Genomic DNA, 18802 nt, shown 5'->3' on the forward strand with positions numbered 1-18802 from the left:
AAGAGTTGGTTCACAGAACCAGGGTTGCCAGTAACCTCTGCTAGCCGCTAGATGTGGTTGCAATAAACTAAGTGGTTTCTGTTTTCTTCCTACAAATATTGCACCATCTTTTGAACGGTCTAAGCTTCATACTATGACCCCATCACTGAAAGATTAGACTCCCAGGAACACGTATGGGTCTTCTGTTTCTCTTTACAAAACCCAAACAAGCTATTTTAACATTAACGCATATTCAACATACAAACGAGTCACAGACGCATAAACACAACTCACCTGCACCAAAAAGATGATGAGGAAGTAGAAATTGGCAATTCTTCTGAACTGCTCAAACAGATTCTTTGGCAGAAAGTTCCACACCGTGTACTGGAAAGACAAAGAGAGAGAGAAGGCACCAATGAAATCCCATGAGAATGAGAAAAACAATCTAAGCCTACCCCACTGGATCCTGGGTCTCTGTAAACAACTATTTTACAGTTCTCTGACATCCCTGTTTTTCAACGTCTTTACAGTAGAGGACTAGTAGGACATATTAAATCATTTCCATCCTCTGTGCGTGTGTTTTCCCAGTGAGTTGGTGCTGCCCTCTGAACCACCTGAGACCCAGGGAGCCAGTCTTCCCTCTCAGTCCCTGGGGGGCCTGCAAATATTCCAATGATTCGGATTAGCGACGTCTCTCCTTAAATTTGCCCAGCCCTGAAAGGAGAGCCGATTACCTTAAGTTGGAGGCAGATCCTACTTTTTTCGCTCTTTCTTTTAAGTGGGCATGACTGCGGATACTCCAAACAGTAGCTGAACGAGACACTCTGATGTTGCCAAATCCCCGCGAGACAGCCCAACAACGCCCCGGTGGCAACTTAAACCACACAACAGGCTAATACAGGTGGAGGAAAACACAGTGACACACACCACTGTTGAGAGGGGAGTGTAGAGGAACGTATTTGCATGGAGACAGAGAGAGTGCTGAAATGCAAACGGTAGCAGAAAGGGACCATTTCATTTTGCCAGAGAGAAGAGAGTAGTAATAAGAGGAGAAGCGTGAGGGGGGAGGGCAGGAGAGAGTGAGGAGAGAATGAGGAAGGGGGATGAGGGAGGAGAGAGTGAGGGAAGATAGTTCAGGGAGAGAAGGAACTGCGAGGGAGTTGTAAGGAACAGGATAATGGGAAGCAGGTGCATGGTAGAAGTGTAAACACCACAGCCAGGGTAATTAACAACTGTTTACACGGTCACACTAGAGGACGAGAGACATTGATTGGCCCATTCCCAGTGGGACCCTCTGCACCACTATAAAAATCCCCTTCCTCTCTCTTCCCCTGCATCCTCATATACATGAATCTAAACCCCCAGCCAGCCCTCCTTCTCAGACCCACACCCTTAGCCCTGACAGGGGGGAGAGATTTAGGGGGGCTCAGGAACCAGAGGGGCAATCTTGAATCGCCACCCCTGCCTGCTGGTACATCAATAGTAGCAGTGTATTATACCACCACAGACGGAGCTCTCCTGACAGACAAATACTGGCCTTCCATTGGGGAGGAAGACGAGCATGCGGGGAGGCAGTGGGAGGAAGACGCGCATGCGGGGAGGCAGACGCGCATGCGGGGAGGCAGACGCGCATGCGGGGAGGCAGACGCGCATGCGGGGAGGCAGACGCGCATGCGGGGAGGCAGACGCGCATGCGGGGAGGCAGACGCGCATGCGGGGAGGCAGACGCGCATGCGGGAGGCAGACGCGCATGCGGGGAGGCAGACGCAGAGGCGACGAGCATGCGGGGGGAGGCAGACGAGCATGCATGCGGGGAGGCAGACGAGCATGCGGGGGGGGAGGCAGACGAGCATGCGGGGAGGCAGACGAGCATGCGGGGAGGCTGACGAGCATGCGGGCGGGGAGGCAGAGGCAGTGGGAGGAAGACGAGCATGCGGGGAGGCAGGGGAGGCAGACGAGGCAGTGCATGGGCGGGGGAGGCAGGGGGAGGCAGACGAGCATGCGGGCGGGGAGGCATGCGGGGAGGCAGACGAGCATGCGGGGAGGCAGGGGAGGAGAGACGGGGAGCATGCGGGGAGGCAGTGGGAGGCAGAGACGAGGCAGACGCGCATGCGGGGAGGCAGGGGAGGAGGCAGAGGCGAGCATGCGGGAGGCAGGCAGTGGGGAGGAGAGACGAGCATGCGGGGAGGCAGTGGGAGGAAGATGCGAGGCATGCGGGGAGGCAGACGAGCATGCGGGGAGGCAGGGGAGGAAGACGAGCATGCGGGGAGGCAGTGGGAGGAAGACGAGCATGCGGGGAGGCAGTGGGAGGAAGACGAGCATGCGGGGAGGCAGTGGGAGGAAGACGAGCATGCGGGGAGGCAGTGGGAGGAAGACGAGCATGCGGGAGGCAGTGGGAGGAAGACAGTGGGGGAGGCAGTGGGAGGAAGACGAGCATGCGGGGGGCAGGCAGTGGGAGGAAGGAAGACGAGCATGCGGGGGGCAGTGGGAGGAAGACGAGCATGCGGGGGGGCAGTGGGAGGAAGACGAGCATGCGGGGAGGCAGTGGGAGGAAGACGAGCATGCGGGGAGGAAGACGAGCATGCGTGGAGGCAGTGGGAGGAAGACGAGCATGCGGGGAGGCAGTGGGGGAGGCAGTGGGAGGAAGACGAGCATGCGGGGAGGCAGTGGGAGGAAGACGAGCATGCGGGGAGGCAGTGGGAGGAAGACGAGCATGCGGGGAGGCAGTGGGAGGAAGACGAGCATGCGGGGAGGCAGTGGGAGGAAGACGAGCATGCGGGAGGCAGTGGGAGGAAGACGAGCATGCATGCGGGGAGGAGGACAGTGGGAGGAGGAAGACGAGCATGCGGGGAGGCAGTGGGAGGAAGACGAGCATGCGGGGAGGCAGTGGGAGGAAGACGAGCATGCGGGGAGGCAGTGGGAGGACAGGCATGGTACGAAACATCCACTCGTTTTACGGTGTTGAGCAGACCACAGGTCGACGGTGTAAAACATGGCAGTATATCTTACCTTGGAAGAGACAATCCTGTTGTCACAGAACTTGGGGGGGATTAAAGCTTCGGTGGCGGGACAGGGCCGGTGGCCTACGTAGATGGTCCTGCTGTCTACCTTCCTCTCGTCCCTACCAAACTGTAGAGAGAGATGAACAGACAGAATTAGAAGAAATTCTGAGCCATGTATACAAGGTGTAAATATATGGCTTTAGCTGACATTTAGACAACACCGGAACACCTCAGGAGACTAGAAATGTAAACAGTAGCCTAATGCTGTGAACCAGCAGACTAAACCCTGGGGGAAATGATACGACTCAACTCCACGTTTTACGATGGAGTTAAGCGGCGACTAGTGTGGGAGGACTGGAGCTCCGACGTCACATAAAATTAAGACATTGTTCTGTATTACTTTGGGCTACTCTTTGGTTGCTAAAATCTGTATTTGTTTTTTTAAATACCTATGCGATGGCGCTCCAGTCCGCCCATACTAGACGCAGAGTTTAGTCGGCTAGGGGGGAAATGTTATTCAAGTCCACTGCAAAGATGGCTTGTGCATAATTCCCACGGTCAGTAAATGAAGATTTAGTCCACATTAACGCATGGGGAGCGAAACAAATCAACGATACTGCTCTCACCTCTACCACAGTGCAAAATCAGTGTAACAACGATACTGCTCTCACCTCTACCACAGTGCAAAATCAGTGTAACAACGATACTGCTCTCACCTCTACGACAGCGCAAATCGGGTCGTGGAAAACCATTTTCCTTTCTTTAACTTCGAAGTCCTAAGTCTTTCAGGTCCATAATATAAATTCAAATCAAGGCCATGAACCATAATATAATACCATCCAGTTGGAGGTGCAGAAAATAATTACAAAAAGCTCTTTGCAAACTTCAAAAGCAACGGCGCACCAGAAAAAGCTGTTGAACGCAAGCTAAGGTTTCACGGAAAGTATTACATGGGTCAACGGACCAAAATGGAGGGTGGACCAGTTCAGTAATGACTTTCATTTCTTCCCTCCAAGGTGGACAGTCGATGATTAGTCAGTTATAAAGCGCTGCCTCTGGGGAGAAGAGGCTGCTAACACCAGATTTATGGGCTCAGTTATCGCTTGTTCAGATGTAGACTGAGGAGGCAGCGCAGGCAAGGCCAAGTCACTTCAATGCACTCTGCTGACAAAGGCCCTATGGATGGGAGACCTTGGTAGACAGGGGCAGCAGGCAGAACCAGACTCCCGGTTTCCCCCAGCACAAGGTCACCTGTACTCAAAGCACAATTCTTTCATCTTCTTTAAAATGGCAATCTGAGTGACACACAGGATAAGAGCTTGAGTGTAAGGATGACTTTCTCCCCCACAGCTGAGGCCCATCTCTAGATTCAGGAAGAACACTGATAGACTGAGTCAATATCTTTCCTGTATCCTGACAAGTGGGAGTATCAAAGCCATTTTCTCCCTCTCTCGCTCTCAAGTGGTCTTGGGCACCACCTTCTCCTCAAGAGAACAGATGAGACAGGGAGTGAAGACGCACTAATACACCCCCCCTCCCCTTAACTGGAAAGGACACCCATGATTTCAGAACTACTCTCTCTTATGCACCTTCACTCAACACCAGCCCCCCCCCCCCAAGCCACAGAGCCTATGAGGTGCTTCTGCCTGGTTAAAAGCACAAGCTCCACAGCCATTAAGGAGGAAGTGAATTATTAAGGTTCTCCAGCTAAACGATCTGTAGACCTAATGCACTGGGGCCATGTGTGGCGTTGACAGCTGTCGGTCAGAGACGCCACCGACAGACAGCTGATCTGATCATGGACCGAACGCCACAGTGCCTGTGAAGTGTGAACAAAAGCAAGCTAGACACTGCATGTTGTTCCTCATGCATAGCTAATGAGGCGCCCTAGACTCAAGTCTGTGCTTTGATCTAAGCTGTCCCCAGTACAGTCGGTGGACACCTCAGTGTCTAGCTTGCTTTTGTTCACACTTCACAGGCAGTGGCGTTAAAGGCGGAGTGAGATTTCAAAAGGCAAATGTCTCCCTGTGCAGAAATTGAGATGCAGACAGTCCTGTTGTCTCCCAGTCTGGGAAGAGCCAAGTGATTGCATAATGCTCCGTCAGGCATGAGAGAGAGGAAGCGTTGTTCACACCTTAGTGTAGCTGTCAAACCTGTAATGCACTGCCCACCAGGCACAGCATGCGCTCCTCCAACAGGACAGACCGGATGGACCGGCGTGGCAGGGAGATGAGGGGAGAGAGTGAGGGAGAGGAAGCACAACCAGTTCCAAGGACAAAAACACATACAGGTTTTTCTATTTCAAAACAGAAAATAGGTCTCGTAACCTTATGTAGCCCACAGTACGGAGTGGGACCGCCAAAAGAAGTGCATCTTATTCTCAACCGTTCTCCCTCCGAGGGACCCTCCACTCGGATCATTTTCTCCCCAGGTACTCAGTGAAGTACACTTAAAAAATGCCTGCTTCTGTCGTAATAAGACCATTAGAGATTGAGAAAGCAACACATAATGCATCCCTAATGACAGAACGTTTGGTAAAAGCAGGCAGCACATAAACTAAGTGATCACACACACAACTACCCTCCCTGGATAATGCAAATTTCACACTGAAAATAAAGGAACAATTTACAAAAACGAGCCTTGAAGCAGAGAATAAAAATATTCTCAGTGCCTTTGGCTTCGACTGTAGACCCGTTTCCCCATTCAGACCACTGTGGGTTAGTTATTACCCATAGCTACCCTACTTTTCATCTGAGACAGTCTCTCTCTATGGGAGTCATTAACCGCGAGAGCGACGACATTGCAATGCTGCCTCAAGGTTAGAGCCACAAGCAAACACTGACTGGGGATTTTAAACAAATGAAGAAGTTATTGAACAACCAGCCACAAACTAGATTTAATGGAAGTGGACATTTGGGACCGTTTTCAACAGAAACATAAGACACTTCAGAGGATACAAATCATGCCTTAAATTAAACTGCATATTAAAAAAGAGGAAGAGGTCCAATGAAAACTCCCTGGGGTCCAATAGATAAGAACAGCTGTGTTGAATGGTCATCGATTTAGGAGGGTATGTCAGTGTAAAATAATGAGGGTCAGACCATAGGGCCAAATTCATTTTTACACCGTTACGTGATCGCAATAATCATCTCCAAAAACAGTGCAGCCGAGGCCAAGCTATATAAGGAAAGGCTAATGTAAGGGAAAAGTCAAATTGATGGAATTATCTTTGCCTCTTAGTCAAAGGACAAACTAAGCAGCTCAAAGCCAATAATGGAAGGCCACAAAAGCAAAATTATAGAGAAAGTGCCAGGACGTCGAAGTTTGACAGTGGATTCCTGCTCGATGAAAATGCATTAGCTACAACAGAGAGATGCGGATCAATAAAACAAACATGGAACACTCAACTGCTGGGAAATAAACAGTGCATTAGAGGATTGACTAGAGCTCCCAACTTTACATTATTAGATTATGCTTTAAAAGGAAATTAGGCACACATTGTTAAACGGGAAGAGGCTGGTACGGAGAGGAAAATCGCATGGTATTCAAGGTGGAGGCAACAGAATGCTGCATTCAGCCATTGCCAAGCCCCGGACGAAGACATCACAGTCTGACGACACCGTGTCCTGTCTCTTTTCCGAGACCTAGGACGGGCAAAACATCTAGGAACTGACGAGTACCGAGTTCTGGTTTCTCTCAAAACATGAACTGGCAAGATAAACCACCATCCTGTTTGCCAACAGGATGGTGCAACCATGACAAAATTATATTAGAATAGCTTCCATCATGTCTGGTTGGAATTTTGTTCACCTTTATAATGCCGATTACAATATAGGTGTACAATACAGTACATTCTCTAAAGACACCTCCATCTCCATCATGTGCAGCAACACCCTCCCCCCTCCCTTCCTGAAAACCCATCTCTGCTTGGCAGCCAGCCACCAGCACAATGCAAAACACACAGGGATGAGCTACTCCTGGAGAACCAGCAGACAACAGTGGCATGGTGCATATCACAGCCATACTGCAATCCACAAAGCCAACAGCAACATGGGTGTCCAGGTGAAGGGGCAGGCAAGCCCTCCTCGAGCCAAACTGACAACACACACAAAAACAATACACAGGCACACAGTTACCCGGATACACAAAAACACACACAGGCACACAGTTACCCGGATACACAAAAACACACACAGGCACACAGTTACCCGGATACACAAAAACAATACAGGCACAGTTACCCGGATACACAAAAACAATACAGGCACAGTTACCCGGATACACAAAAACACACACAGGCACACAGTTACCCGGACACACAAAAACACACACAGGCACACAGTTACCCGGACACACAAAAACACACACAGGCACACAGTTACCCGGATACACAAAAACACACACAGGCACACAGTTACCCGGATACACAAAAACACACACAGGCACACAGTTACCCGGATACACAAAAACACACACAGGCACACAGTTACCCGGATACACAAAAACACACGCAGGCACACAGTTACCCGGATACACAAAAACACACGCAGGCACACAGTTACCCGGATACACAAAAACAATACAGGCATACAGTTACCCGGATACACAAAAACAATACAGGCATACAGTTACCCGGATACACAAAAACAATACAGGCATAGTTACCCTCACACAAAAACAATACAGGCATAGTTACCCTCACACAAAAACAATACAGGCATAGTTACCCGGATACACAAAAAAATAATTAGCACTGGAGGAGATACTTTAAATTATACATCAACTGGCCAGAGACAAAAAGGGGCTTGCTGCTTTCGAGGCCTGAATCTCCAAGTGAAATTGACAGACAAGGCTGGTTGGTGGGTGCTTGGTTGCTCAACTCAGGTGAATAGAGGAAGCAGAAGCAATGAGCACCTGAACATAATCTCAAAGGGGATACTGGCTGTTGTCACTTGGTATCTGTGAGTGAGTGAACACGACAAGTGGCTTGTGGAGCTCGGGGCAGAGTGGGCCCTGATATCATGATGTACGCTAACAAAATAAATGCCTGTGACTGCAGGTGCTGTCGAGGTCAGCTCGGTCAAAGCATATTCTGTGGGAACAGAGGGCGTCTCTGAATTTGTGTTTGCATACCACATGCCTGGACACGGCGAATCTGATTTTGCAGTCAAATGAGCAAAGCAGTGTGGATGCGAGTTGTGGGTCTGTTGGAAGAAATTCAAAAGGAGACATAATACAGCTGGTCCTCCCTTGTAAAATGAAGTCCTAAGCTTGTTGCTGTATGCGCCTCATAAGGAAATCTCCTACTTACTGGTTTCATGAGGTGTGAAGTGCAGGGCATGGAGAGAGGGAATACTGGAGACTACAGTACCTCTTCATGCCCTGCACGTGCCCCAACGACACCCGCTTTTGACCGCCCTGCACCAACGAGTCAACGACACCTGATTTTGACTACTCTGAGGGCAAATGTAGCAACGCAGGGCCATGTTATTATTTCAAATCAGAGAATCCGTTTCAAATAGTTCTCCAGGCAGAAGAGAAAATGAAGTAGATTAAAGGGCCAACTTCCCCATAAAGGGAAACTGGAGGACAGCCATAAGCTCCAGTACAGTAGCTCCACTGATAACACAACAGGCAATATCAACAAACACGTAGGCCTGTTTTTGTGGGGGTGGCTGTGAATTGTCAGGGACCTCAAGATACGACATTATCACGATACTTACTTGGCCTCAGCCACAGGAGCACACAGGGAAACCCCAGTAGGAACCAGATGGAAACGATGCAATGAGCACACATCAAGGGACCAACCAAAAACAGCCAAGAGCACACAAACGGACTGAACTGTGTTCGTCAACAATAGATTTTGGGAACACAAGTAGCTTATTGATTTCAATGCTCCAGATGTGATGCCAACAGACATTCATCAAGAAAATCAGGATGACCAACAGAGAAAACCGCTATATAAAGCTAATCTGCTAGTTAACAGTGAGCGCATATCAGACCACATACAAAACACCAATGCAGTTAGTCACTGCAGTGCTGGCACTCTCCTCTCTCCCTCCATCTTGTCTGCCTGCCTCTTGTGCTCTTATTAACTCAGTTACAATCTCACATTCACCTAGTCACAGAACCTACCAGCTGCAGTCAATGGTTCCCACCAGTGACTGCAGTCGACTTCAAACTTCACATCCAAAATTAGCCAACAGTTCAGACTGTCGTGACTTTAAGAGACATCGTACCATCATGACAGTATGGTGGCACCTCTATCACTGGTTTACACACAAAGACCCATTGTAGTTCTCAAAGCGCTCCCGACTGCCATTCACAGACCGTGCCGAGTAGCACCATAGTTTATTAATAGGACAACAGCAACTTGAATTGAGGACTGGTTAGTCCTTAGGAGCTACTGTTGAATGGGAAAGGCCCATTGTTCCAGTAGCAGACAGTGTTCCGTACCATTCGTGTACTGTGGACTGGCCTGCATTACACTTGGGAGGGGGAGACCGCTTGTTACTTTGGGATCCATCTGGAGCTGAATACAGTAGGCTAGTAAAGCAAGCTATTGACAGAAGTGCTAAGTGACGATTTTGGGAATGTTTTTCCAAGACCAGAGACGTCCGCGTTGAGAGGTGAAGGCCCTAACAGGTGTCCGCGTTGAGAGGTGAAGGCCCTAACAGGTGTCCGCGTTGAGAGGTGAAGGCCCTAACAGGTGTCCGCGTTGAGAGGTGAAGGCCCTAACAGGTGTCCGCGTTGAGAGGTGAAGGCCCTAACAGGTGTCCGCGTTGAGAGGTGAAGGCCCTAACAGGTGTCCGCGTTGAGAGGTGAAGGCCTAACAGGTGTCCGCGTTGAGAGGTGAAGGCCCTAACAGGTGTCCGCGTTGAGAGGTGAAGGCCCTAACAGGTGTCCGCGTTGAGAGGTGAAGGCCCTAACAGGTGTCCGCGTTGAGAGGTGAAGGCCTAACAGGTGTCCGCGTTGAGAGGTGAAGGCCCTAACAGGTGTCCGCGTTGAGAGGTGAAGGCCCTAACAGGTGTCCGCGTTGAGAGGTGAAGGCCCTAACAGGTGTCCGCGTTGAGAGGTGAAGGCCCTAACAGGTGTCCGCGTTGAGAGGTGAAGGCCCTAACAGGTGTCCGCGTTGAGAGGTGAAGGCCCTAACAGGTGTCCGCGTTGAGAGATGAAGGCCCTAACAGGTGGCCATACTAAAGAAATGCTTTTTCTTGATTCATTCATCATTCACTGTCCATACAGGGTATGAATACAAATGAGACGCTGCGTAATTCAAGTGCCACTGTGTAAAAGCAATGCAGTCTCCTGCCTCGGGCATCGCCTAAGATGAGCACGTCATGATAAAACTGCATGCTGAGGGTTGTGAAAATGTTTACAACTTGCAGAAAAACTGTGGTAAGGTGTTAAAATGTGTTTTTTTTAAACAGGAAATACATAAGTGTTTTTTTTAACAATGCTGACCAAAGCCTGTGGTCATCCAGTCTGCAATGGGACTTGTTCCTCAAAAACATGTCCAAGAGTGTCACAGCACGTAGAACAAGGAACATATAGCCACTTACAAAAGACAAACACACTGTAGGTGAAAGTGGGAAAGCTTACTGTAGCTTGCGATACACCAAGTCTTGGTTTTGCATTTTAGCACAGTGAATGCATTGAGTCAATCCTTGAGTCAATATCTAGGGCTCCATGGAAATCGAATTTGCATAATAAACAAAAAAACTAAATCTGTCTGTTTAAGATGGATGTTTTTATTTTTTTTGCATGGGCTGCGTCTCAATCCACCTCATGCGCCAAATGGCGGCCTTCTGCATCTGTGGTGTAAGGTGGCAGAGACCACAACGGTGTTTGTCAGACCGTGAGAAATCTCAAAAATCGGGCTTCTCACAAAAATGTCTGTAGCATCCGAATGGTTTGGGCCTACAACACTAATATGACCACCCTATGGAAAGGTGACTCACCTAGGGCTGTTGCGGGGACCGTATCACCGCCACACCGGCAGTCACGAGTCATGAAGGCAGTCAAATTCCATGTGACCTTTTAGTCACTAATTAAGCTTCTCCAAGCTCTGATGCTGCTGCTGGTCATTAGTAGCCTACCAAAGCTGCTGACTGCCTGGTACTCAGCACTCTATTGTTCGTCTAATCACTCAATGCAAATGCCGTCGAAAATCTAATCAAACACTTCATGAGAGCCCATTTCTATAGGCAATTGCGGGATAAAACAGAGTGATGGCCTCTACTAAAAAGAGCATAACATCAGCATTCTATTGGTTAGGCCTACTATATTTATTTCTCAACCTTCCTAATATTAAACACATTGCTTATCTTTACAACAAGAGTATAACCTGGCATGAAAATGAACGGAAAAAAGCGTCCTCCATTTGCTATTTAAGTGCATAGATGTATATTGTTCCCGCTGCCCCGATAAAGGGGAATTCGATTATTTTGTGTATATAAAGACAAGATTAGCCTATCACTTATATATAACCACTTGTGAACGATACCCAGCATAAGAAACAATGCCTTGTTATTTTATTTTAGAGTCTCACGAACATGTTGGTGGTTTTGATCTACGATCCCCACAAGTGTCACGGGACACGTCTGATGTCGGTACCGCCGATCTGCCAACTTCTGACTGTAGCATCCGAACAGTTTGAGCTACACACTAATATGACCCCCTCTATGGAAAGGTGTGTATCTCAAGAACATGTACAAGCCTCAAGTCTCAACCTGCAGGCAGCCCTGTGTCTGTTTTTTAAAAGTAAGTATACCAAACATTCAGAACATTAGACACAGAGTGGCGGGGGGTGGTTCGAGCAGCACCAAGACAACGACTGGTTCAGGTGCCTGTAGTACTGCTGCTGTACGTAGATCCCTTCTCGTTTGCATAAGTGTACTGTATGGCTGTGACTAAACTCATCTGGACTTAGCGTGCTACACACTGGCTTTCATCCCGTCGCCACGTCAGGCGCAGGGAGCCATCCGATATGGCGGGAGGAGCCTCAATTTTTTTTTTTTACATTTTTTTAAAATCTAATAATCTGCATCTCAGCTGCAGCACTTCTGATGTCCTCTTTCATAATTCAAGATACTGACTAACTGCCATTCAAACATCTATGAGGCTGCAGGCAATGATTGGTGTGAATGGGGCCGCTGCTTCCTTCGCTCCCAGTCATTCGTGACCCGGGTTAAGAGTCATTTTTCTACCCGTTACCAGGTGCTGCCGGCAACCCTGGCGTAAGTGTTTGTTCTGAGGTAATCGTCGTACTGTTGTTTAACTGGGGGGGGGGGGGGTGTGCTTGAGCGCGCGTTTCCAACAATGTGTGTCAACCGACACTCAAACCCATGTGAAGAGGTTGCCGTTTCTCTCGTGTCAGTGACTATGGTTAAAAACTGGGATGGCAAAACATTGGTTCTTTGATTACCCTCCATGCTCACCCTCCGTCTCTCTGACTCAGACAAAAACATAACCACACTTCAACATTCTCTTCAAAGCTCACTACGAACGCTCTTTGGGTAATGCCGGCGATGGAGCGCAACAGGGATTCTCTGGTTGTTCTTTATAAATATATGGATGACGAGAACGCATTTTAAGTGCTGCTACCGAAGCAACGATACGCAGGCCAGAAGAGGAGCGTTGTGAGAATTTAAAATAAATCAAGTGGATTGAATTATTTAGAAGTACAAACTGAGAATTCAACCTCTCTTTTAGACGAGAGATGGAACACCGCCACAAAAAGCAACGGTGCACCCGTGGCACCCTTATTTAACACCAGATCACCTCTCCCCATCGCCCTCAGCCCCTGAAAGCCTGTCCATTAGGTGCAGTGAGAGGAGTGCAGGGGTTACAACAGGTAAACCTACTGTATGCCCCACCATATCCTCAGGTTCAGTCACGCAGGGCCAGGCTCTGTGCTCCATCAGCCTGTCCAAAACCCTAATACCGTTTATCCCCCGCCTCCCCATGCTAAATGTATTTATTGTCCTGCTGTGTGGTGCAGATGAGCTCCAGCGGCTGAGTTTTCATTATTGGGTGGAGAGGGGAGCGTGGAGAAAAGAGAAAAGTCCAGAGTAAGCATTTCTGTCCGCCAGCCAGTCCGGGGCGCAAGACTGATGGCGGCAAAACGGAGCTCAGCTCTAATCAATACGCAGCTCTCCTGATTGAAAACGGCCACCCAGACCTTGTAAGGACTGTGGCCTCTATGCACTCTTACCCTCTCAGAGAACTCAACCCAAAAAAAACTCCCAAGGAGCACCCCAGTCTGTACAGCCAGGTCTCACTCATCACTTGACAAACTACCCCCATCTCTTCCCCAATAGGTGTTTAGGATCATAAGTAAGGATCCTGGGCCTCTCTATGGTTAGTCACAGTGTCGACTGTGATACTTCAAAACAACCAATGAACGCACCAGCTGAAACAAAACACCATCGCTATCAGAAGAAGCAGAACTGAGAAGCTACGGTCCAGCTGAAACAAAACACCATCGCTATCAGTAGAAGCAGAACTGAGAAGCTACGGTCCAGCTGAAACAAAACACCATCGCTATCAGTAGAAGCAGAACTGAGAAGCTACGGTCCAGCTGAAACAAAACACACCATCAGTAGAAGCAGAAGCTACGGTCAGCTGAAACAAAACACCATCGCTCCAGAACTGAAACAAAAACAAAACACCATCGCTATCAAAAACACCATCGTAGAAGCAGAACTGAGAAGCTACGGTCCAGCTGAAACAAAACACCATCGCTATCAGTAGAAGCAGAACTGAGCTGAAACAAAACACCATCGCTATCAGTAGAAGCAGAACTGAGAAGCTCGGTCCAGCTGAAACAAAACACCATCGCTATCAGTAGAAGCAGAACTGAGAATCTACGGTCCAGCTGAAACAAAACACCATCGCTATCAGTAGAAGCAGAACTGAGAAGCTACCAGCTGAAACAAAACACCATCCAGAAGCTGAAACAAAAGCAAACAAAACACCATCGCTATCAGTAGAAGCAGAACTGAGAAGCTACGGTCCAGCTGAAACAAAACACCATCGCTATCAGTAGAAGCAGAACTGAGAAGCTACGGTCCAGCTGAAACAAAACACCATCGCTATCAGTAGAAGCAGAACTGAGAAGCTACGGTCCAGCTGAAACAAAACACCATCGCTATCAGTAGAAGCAGAACTGAGAAGCTACGGTCCAGCTGAAACAAAACACCATCGCTATCAGTAGAAGCAGAACTGAGAAAACAAAACACCATCGCTATCAGTCCAGCTGAAACAAAACACCATCGCTATCAGTAGAAGCAGAACTGAGAAGCTACGGTCCAGCTGAAACAAAACACCATCGCTATCAGTAGAAGCAGAACTGAGAAGCTACGGTCCAGCTGAAACAAAACACCATCGCTATCAGTAGAAGCAGAACTGAGAAGCTACGGTCCAGCTGAAACAAAACACCATCGCTATCAGTAGAAGCAGAACTGAACTGAAAGCTACGGTCCAGCTGAAACAAAACACCATCGCTATCAGTAGAAGCAGAACTGAGAAGCTACGGTCCAGCTGAAACAAAACACCATCGCTATCAGTAGAAGCAGAACTGAGAAGCTCATCTTACACACAAGAGACTGGCTGTCAGGCCACAGAAGTCAACAATGTTTGTTTAGGTGGGAGAAGGGTCCAGCTGAAACAAAACACCATCGCTATCAGGATCAGGAGAGAACACACAAGAGACTCCTTGTGTCAACAATGTTTGTTTAGACTGTGGACTGCCTGGGACTGCCGGCGAGGCTCTTCTCTCTAGATCGACCTGAGAATCAGGTTCACAGCGTCTCGAGGATCCAGAACTGTTTAACATGCACACCTGCAAAGCCCTGATACGAGACAACATCCCCCGCCAGGCAAGGGCCTGCTTATTAGCGCTGAGGTCACAGCAGAGTAGAGGCTAGGCGATATATTGAATTAACACAAAATGTTTCAGTGAATTTAAAAAATAATTTACCTTTAAGGTCCGCATGTTGTCTTTTTTGAAGCCTGCAAAGCCCTGATACGAGACAACATCCCCTGCCAGGCAAGGGCCTGCTTGTTATTTTCAGTATTACATTGTTATCGATTACTGTAGTTTGGTTAGATCTTGCAAGAAAGACATTTCACTGTACTTGTGCATGTGACATTACAACTTGAGAGGGTGCAGCCGACCCTGCTGAAAACACCCAAGACTGCAGCAGCTCATTCAATTAGATGGACCTCACATCACAACAGAGAAATAGAGAGAGAGGAGGCAGGGAGAACAATCCTGAAATGCTCAGCCCCTCAAACATTTGCGGTCCTTTTCTGATCAGAGCCACTGTTGGTTAACACAGCCCCGCAGTGAGCCCCACAGTGAGCCCCACAGTGAGCCCCACAGTGAGCCCCACAGTGAGCCCCACAGTGAGCCCCACAGTGAGCCCCACAGTGAGCCCCACAGTGAGCCCCACAGTGAGCCCCACAGTGAGCCCCACAGTGAGCCCCACAGTGAGCCCCACAGTGAGCCCCACAGTGAGCCCCACAGTGTCCACCTTTAGATCTGTGCGGGGCTGGACTTCAAACGACTGACTGAGTCACCATCATGATCCCTTAAGGCATGCACACATTGCACTGAACGCAGATGTAGTGTTCGTCTGCCGATCGTTCAGCATGCTGTGTTTCAAGGGCCATCGGTTGAAGACGTCTGACATGCGATCCTATATGTAAAATTGGTACAAACTCAGTTCGCAAATTATGTTCAGAGGTGCCAAGTACTCTCAGCCAGCAAACTCTACTGGTGTGTCAAAGCCAAAGTTGTCGCCATTTTCTATTTTGACAAAATATTGAAAATCATCATACTGCATCTAGGGCAGAAAGTATTACAAGTTCAAATAATGCAGATTCTCTCCAGAATAAAAAAGGCACTTAATTTCATAGGCTAATTGCTAGAAATGTGTGTTTAATGAGTATAAACTGAAATGAGACAGAACGCAGGAAGGATAATGGCTTTAGAATGCACCATTGAGACAAAACAGCTGGATCTTAAACCTGCACATTATCCTGAACTCACTTCTCATGTGCTGTCCTTTGAAGTGCTTGTACAGATAAACAGCAAAACAAATGTCCTCATGTAAGCCATGTACTTGAACTGAGTGACCGGACTGCATGGACAGAATGCAGAAAGAAACATTAGCATTGTCCACTCCAGTAACCCAGGAGGAGGTTAGGAGGACTGGCTACCAAGGAACAGGAAAGGTAGCTATAGTACTAGGGAACAGAGACTGGGCGATGGAATGCCTTGATGTGTCCGTGCTCTTCCCTTTGAGGCAAGGAAGGGGTTTCCAAATTGAATACTATCACATTTCCGCCAGGCTTCACCTCTTCACAGATCTAGCTGCTACCTTCAATGGCTTGAGAGAACATGAAAGGCAGCTCTGGGATTCTGCATTCCTGTCAGAGCATTACAACCTCTGGAGCTTCCGCCTGACGTAAAGCACAGCACCACTCGTTCTGTTCCCACAGCCATCTTTAATTCATTTGTGAAGACACTCTGGGCTTTAGCGCATCATAGAGGCAAGTCAAGTGAAGCTCCCGATTCCTGCTCAGATTGAGTCTCCCTCCGTATCTCCCTCCCTCCTGTAAAGTACCACGACCCACCTCCCTCCCCCTCCGAGCAAATGCGAGGGTGGTGTGAATTACAAGGCAGAAAGCCAGAGCTCGAGATTAGAGCACAATTGCGCATCAATGAAAGTGTGGCTGGCTGCTACACACAAAATGTTATTTACAGCTCACACAAAAAATAAATTACAGGAGCAAACAGCTCAGGAGGCAGAATTATACGCTGACCTGGCAACACTTAAAGGGAAGCTGGAAAAGGGTCAGGCTGCATAATTATTATATTGCTTTTCCTCCTCAGCCACCAGTATCTAAGCAGCTCACATTGACTCTGGGGATAAAACCTAATAGTGACAACAGGTTATTGGAGGACTATAAAAAGGAGGTAGAGCGTTCTTTAACAGGGACTTGTGACTGTGCACGTGAATAAAGGGATTGATCCATGCTCCCTTCTTTGATGACCATCAACCACCAATGATTTAAAGACTATAAAACATGTATTGAGCAGAATTAAACGTATGGTTTAAATTTGCTGACAACAGTGAAATTCAACCCAGACCGATCCCGAGTAACTTTTAGTTCAACAGAAAACAATTATGATTTTACGAGGCTTCTTTAAAATACAGGACCATATGAAACAGGGTAACAGTCATTTCACCACTGAAAATTATCATTTAACATCACATTCAAGTAGAAAGGTAATGGCAACCTGCTCTGAGATCAGTTGTTTAAACATGACCATCTGAGGAGACGGCGTTATCAAAGTTGATAGCTTGTAACGTTCTCCCCTAGGGTTGAATTACTGTCTACTCTCTGTCAAAAAGATCCATGTAAATGAGGAAACTTCGTAGTAATATGGTAGCCAATAAGCTACCGTTAACCTTTGGTAAAACTAGCCAGCATACTTTCATGGGTAGCAAGAAGCATCACTCGGCTGACAGAGTATATTATCCTGATAATTGCTTGACAGAATAGCAAGAGGCGGTTGGCTAGCTATATTCTCGATTAGCTATATTCGGCTAACGTTAGCTGGCTATAGCTACCTACCAAACATGCCGCATAAACTTGAGTGCCGGGTGGCTGCCTAGCCATGTGTATTGCTGTCATACATACCAAGCGGTTCAGTCTTCTCCGTAGCATATTTCAGTATTTTCTTCAGTCTTCTTTGGTGACTGGGGACACCAACGAACTAATAGTTTCAACCAACTTACTATAGGCTCTGTTTGAGCTTTTCTGATATGTAACTTCGCATGTATATTAGTTAATAACTAGCTCTCTATCCAGCTATGTTCTACCCTAGTAGTCCTTCTGGCTACATGGAATGCCGCAGCGATTCTAAATTGTTTCCATTTTGTTTGAATTCGAGCTCTTCTAACCATTCGCATTATACCTTTTAAATATGAATCGCGTTGCGGTGTTATAGTGCTAGTCGTGCTTCCCGGTGCAAAACGTTGAAATGATCCGCGACATCCTGTAGTACTATGCGCTGTTGCTGTCTTCCCCAAATGAATCGTCGCATACAAATCAACTCGCGGCGCCGTGTGGCCGACATACAAAAAGTAAGTTCAATGTTGATTCGTACACACGTCGGACTCGCTTACTACCGCCCCCTTGTCTTCTTTTAGCCAAACCCTGTCAAAACCTTCTTTTTTTACAACCCCCACAACCATCCCACGTTTTAAAGCCGGGTTCAAGTACTAGTCTGAAATAGGAAACTTGGAAATGTCCGACTTCCAAACTGGTTGTAGTTATACACGTGCCGCGTTCAACGAATAAGCAAGTAGGAAATATCAGAGTTTCCTAGTTCCTACTAGTATATGAACGCAGCCATAAGCCCTGCCCATTGAAGGTACGACGGTGAGGGGGTGTGATGGGATTTGTAGTCATACGTCTGTTGGTGAACAACTTTAGCTATTTCCTTTTCATAAAGACTTATCTATCCTGTATCAGTGTAAAGATGACCCAAATATAATATCCAATAATCAGTTCAGTAGTCCCAGGACAAAGCAAAAAGTTGAGTTAAAGACGTTATATACAGAATATGAGCTATGATGCTTACCCCGAAAAGTATTGTAGACTGAAAAAAAATACGTCGTTTTTTTTAGTATCTGTACTTTACTTTACTGTTTATATTTTAGACAACTTATACTTTTACTTCACTACATTCCTAAAGAAAATAATGTACTTTTAACTCATAAATTTCCCCTGACACCTGAAAG

General features: G+C 47.7%; 1 protein-coding gene across 6 annotated transcripts in view; it reads right to left on the reverse strand.

Moving 5' to 3' along the window:
* LOC115129410 (phospholipid-transporting ATPase IG-like) overlaps nucleotides 1-18271 on the reverse strand; it is a 69460-nt gene extending 51189 nt beyond the window's left edge. For 4 of the 6 annotated variants that reach the window (XR_003863657.2, XM_029659720.2, XM_029659717.2 and 1 more), the window contains exons 1-3: nucleotides 17697-18270; nucleotides 2989-3108; nucleotides 274-363 (exon numbers count right to left, since the gene is read on the reverse strand). Coding sequence is in view for 5 of the 6 variants with exons in the window: in XM_029659720.2 (XP_029515580.1) it covers nucleotides 274-363; nucleotides 2989-3108; nucleotides 17697-17723 (237 nt within the window). In the remaining variant the exon portion in view is untranslated. Of the gene's footprint in view, nucleotides 1-273; nucleotides 364-2988; nucleotides 3109-17696 lie in introns of all 6 variants that reach the window. The other 2 variants (XM_029659719.2, XM_029659715.2) reach the window with 1 other exon arrangement.
* Nucleotides 18272-18802: the final 531 nt, after the last annotated feature.

This window comes from Oncorhynchus nerka, linkage group LG5 (genome assembly GCF_034236695.1).
Source record: "Oncorhynchus nerka isolate Pitt River linkage group LG5, Oner_Uvic_2.0, whole genome shotgun sequence".
Taxonomy (NCBI): domain Eukaryota; kingdom Metazoa; phylum Chordata; class Actinopteri; order Salmoniformes; family Salmonidae; genus Oncorhynchus; species Oncorhynchus nerka.